At 40.1% G+C, this 4,167-nt stretch overlaps 1 protein-coding gene across 1 annotated transcript in view; it reads right to left on the reverse strand.

Moving 5' to 3' along the window:
- Window positions 1-4,167, reverse strand: part of Csmd1 (CUB and Sushi multiple domains 1) — a 1,596,626-nt gene that overhangs the window by 315,284 nt on the left and 1,277,175 nt on the right. Inside the window, exon 15 of the mRNA XM_029480674.1 lies at window positions 2,844-3,038. Within this exon, the coding sequence (XP_029336534.1) occupies window positions 2,844-3,038 (195 nt within the window). The remainder of the gene's footprint in view (window positions 1-2,843; window positions 3,039-4,167) is intronic.

Below are 4,167 nucleotides of genomic sequence, written 5' to 3' on the forward strand. Positions count from 1 at the left end.
GTAAGGGGGTAAGAGCATCTTCAAGGTCTATAAGGAGCATGGCATTCTTCACATCCCTCTTAGGCAGTACGTGCTGTTCTTGCTCACTTCCTTCTTTCTTCTCTCCTGATTCACATCCATCTGAAAGTTGGGCTTTATTCCATTTCAGCACACGCATCTATTGGGAATCTATTCAACTATTGTGAAAGAATTCACCTGTCCTGCCAGGGACTCATTTCCAAACAGTANTGGGTTTCCTGGAGTGGGAAAACTTGCAGACTCTGTCACCTATTCNCCTTTCTCTCTTAAAGGTTTGCTTTGTCAAACAACCCCAGCTAGAGTTTGCATTTTACTTTGTGGCATTGGGCCTGGCTCTCCCNAAAGAAGGAAGAACTCTCCACCGACTTTTAGTGTGACTGACAGCTTTCCCTTGACCAGACTTCTCATCCCTCNTCCAGTNCGTTTATTCTTCTTGTCCTCAGGCAACTGCTCACCTTGAAGCTTACAATACATCCCTATACAGTCTATTGCTCATGGAGGCACAAGATATTAGTGNGTAGAGGCTAGAATCTTGTTATCTTGAACATCATTGTCAATAAATCATTCATGCATCAAAGTCACCAGAAATGCTTGGCTAGACCAGTGTCTGCAAATAGGGTCGCCCATGTCATCAACCTGAGAGCCTGAAAGGGTAAATTTACATATTTCTGGAGGATTAAAAACTGCCATGCATCAACATTTATAAAATGTGACATACAAAATTGACATGGTATGTGTTTGGTACATCAAAATTCTTATTGTAGTAAATTTTGTTTTATTTTCTATTCTTTTGTGCTACCCATTTATGCCTGAAGGTGGTATCCATAGTTTACCAACAGAGTAGACAATTCATGGAAATAACTGGAACAATGTTATGCACTTCANTAGATCCCAAAGAAGCAAAGTCCAGGAGCTGGTTAGACACATTCNGCCCCTGAGCCTACACATGCTCCAACACATGGCCATACACACATGCTCAGGCATGTATGCACACATACAANTGGAGTTGGTAGGCTTAAGAAGAGGAGTACACAAGTTGCAGGGAAAAGTGGTAGGTTGGGGATAAACCTATAGGAAANGGAATGAGAGTGGATTTGATGAAAATTTACTACATGCATAGATAAAATTCTCAAACAATGTTCTTTGAATTTATAAAGGAATAACTCTAGAGGTGGGACTGAGACAGGATAAATCCACCCTGACTAGATACACCCGCTACTAAAATACAAAGAACAACTATGGAGGTAGGGTGGGGGCAGGACTAGGCCACTGTGCTATTGGGTGCTGCTCATCAGCTTAATCTGTACATTGAGTCAAGCTCAGTTTAGTTTTCCTGCAGGTCACAAGACTGGTGACCTTATGCTCTGCTTCTTTCTTTTCCTCAGATGGACAGAGNTGGATAGGGAAGCAATGTTCAGTTTACACAGCCCCTTTCTATTTGCTTATTTAAAAGAAACATGTTAACATTAGAAAAACAGAAAAAATAGAGAGCAAAAGAAAATAGTTCCTTATAACTCTAATTATCAAATGGCTCTGAATGCATTTGAACTTTTCGTTAACAGGAGCTGCTACTTAATCAGATGTTTGCAGTTGTGGTACACCATGAATCTTTATATATGTCCATGTGGGATTTAAGGGGCAAGGTTATGCTTTAACTGGTTTCATTAGCACCCACATTTTTGTGTGGTCTGCTTTCTCATGTGATAAGGTTTCAGTAATGTTATTTTGATCTTACAAAGTTTGCAGTGGCAGCCGAGCCTTGGCATTTGGATACAAGTTAATTACCCAAACAAGCCTCATGGTTTGAGCTTTCCTTGTTTCTAAGTCTTTGTTATTGTATTTGTGCAGACAACATTCTTCAGAAACACCATTTATTGTTGTTAGATTATTTTGTAGTATTATTATATTATTCTAAAAATACAGATCATGACCCAAAAGACAAAAGGAATTGTAGATCTCAGTCTAAATTCACTCTGAGATCCTGTTGTCATCTATCCTGGATATCACAGCCAGGAGACACCAGGGTTTTCCCAGAAGACTTGACAGTAATCTACCTTATTAACACTTTTAACCCTTTGCTGATTATGGCATATTGATTTTTCTTTCGAATTTCTATTTCTTTGCTGTTTATACAAGATAGCCCTACAAAGAAAGCATTTCTTAACCCTTTGTGAGTGGAGGGTTGTGACCATAAAGATGTTAGCATACTCTGATACAAGACATCCTAAAAACAATCAGTGTTCACAGGCTGCATCTTTATCCTTAGCACTGTTTCCTTCTGGCTCCATTACATAGGTAATGAAGAAACAGCAAGAAGAAAATTAGCTCATATTTCTGTAAGCTGTGATAATNATTCCCAAATAATCAATTAAAATCATACCACTGATCTGCTCAATCCCCTTGTCCGCAGGTCTTGGCATTGGCTCATATTTGGAGTTGGTATTGTGAGATGTTAAGTGAAACTTAAACAGAAGAGATGCTCTGATAATGTGTGAATGTGCCTTATCAAGGAAATGAACAGAAAAACAGACTCATAGAAAAACAGCAGGTGGGTGTAAAGCCACAAGCTAACTAATGGTCTGCAAGCCAAGGGATAACTCAGAGCATCAGTAACCACAGGAGCCAGGGCTGGGAGGCACCAGGAAATACTCCTTCTCACAACTTCCAGAAAGACCNACCCCCACCAAAGCCCTGGTCTTAGACATCCAAGTTACAGTCTTGGAAGAAAGAATTCTCACATTTGAGCCATTTTTCTGGGTTACGGGACCCTGGGAAGATAACGGAGTCTGTTTGCTGTCTTTCTGGAGGACTGGGTCACAGCTCACCTTCACAGCGAGGGACAGTAGAGCTCCAGACCACATTTCCATCTTGCAAGATGCACGTGATGGACTCAGAACCCTGAGTCTTCACAAAGCCATCATCACAGTGGAAGGACACTGAACTTCCCAGCAGAAACCTGTCTCCAAAACGCCGTCCATTCACAGGAATCCCAGGGTCGTGGCACTCGTTCTGACCAAATGCTGTATCATTAAAAAGAAACGTCAGTAAAGATGCTTGAATACTAATTTCATGTCCTGAAAAGGAAGGAAACATCATATTTATAAAACAATAGTGTCATCCATAGATAAATCCAACAAATCAACTAAATATTAGTAAAAGAGAGTAGGAGGGGGAAGAAGTCATAGCACAATGACAAACAAGCCTTTTGTCTATCTTCTCCACAGCATGTTNCTGGGGGAACTCACTTTCACTGTGTTCCAAGAAGAAGGGAAGAGCATAACACAGTGGTCAGCAGAGAGATCAGAAGGGCTCTGACCTGTGTGAACCCTGCTTGTAGCCTAACCTTGGGATCTGGGGAAGAAATCTTATGATCTAGACCTGTCTCTCTTTGTTTATACCATAAAGAATATTAAGCTTATGTCCTTTAGTTGTTAACACCAATTAAAATAAGTATGGCCAAATTCTATAATCTGACCAGTCCAGTATTACTGATATTAGTTCTATCAGCTCACATTTTCCTTCATTATTTCATATGATTTTCAAAAGAGGAAACTAAAGCAAAGGGAAGTTAGCTGCCAGATTGACACGGGCAAGGTATGTNCAGGTACCACTGCTCTTATCCCTAGGACTTGATATCTGATACAGCAGTGTGGTTTTGGCACCCTGTATCCTTCTTTAAAGCATGTATTTTTAGGTAGATGTGTTGCTGGATGGATAGAAGGATGAATGAATTGAAGGTCATGTAGAAGCAATGACTGTTGGATAAATGAGTGGATAAAGGGATAGATAATAATGGATGGATGGATACTGAAGAATAGATTGAGAGATGAATGGGTAGTGAAGGGTCCCTAGGTAGCAAAAGAGTTATGTATGCATGGATGGATATGAAGAATTGTGGGTGGACAAATAGGTAAATTGATGAAAGGATGGTGAATAGATGTAAGAATAGTGAATAGGTGGATGGAAGGATGGATGAATGAATGAATGAATGAGTAGATTTATGCATGGATGAAGAGATAATGAAGAATAAATGGATGGGAAATGATGGACAGATGAATGGATAATTGAGTGGACAGATGACTCAATGGACAGATGACTGGCTGGCTGAATAGGCAGATAATAGTAGATAGATGGATGGATGGATGGATG

This window comes from Mus caroli, chromosome 8, assembly GCF_900094665.2.
Source record: "Mus caroli chromosome 8, CAROLI_EIJ_v1.1, whole genome shotgun sequence".
NCBI lineage: Eukaryota > Metazoa > Chordata > Mammalia > Rodentia > Muridae > Mus > Mus caroli.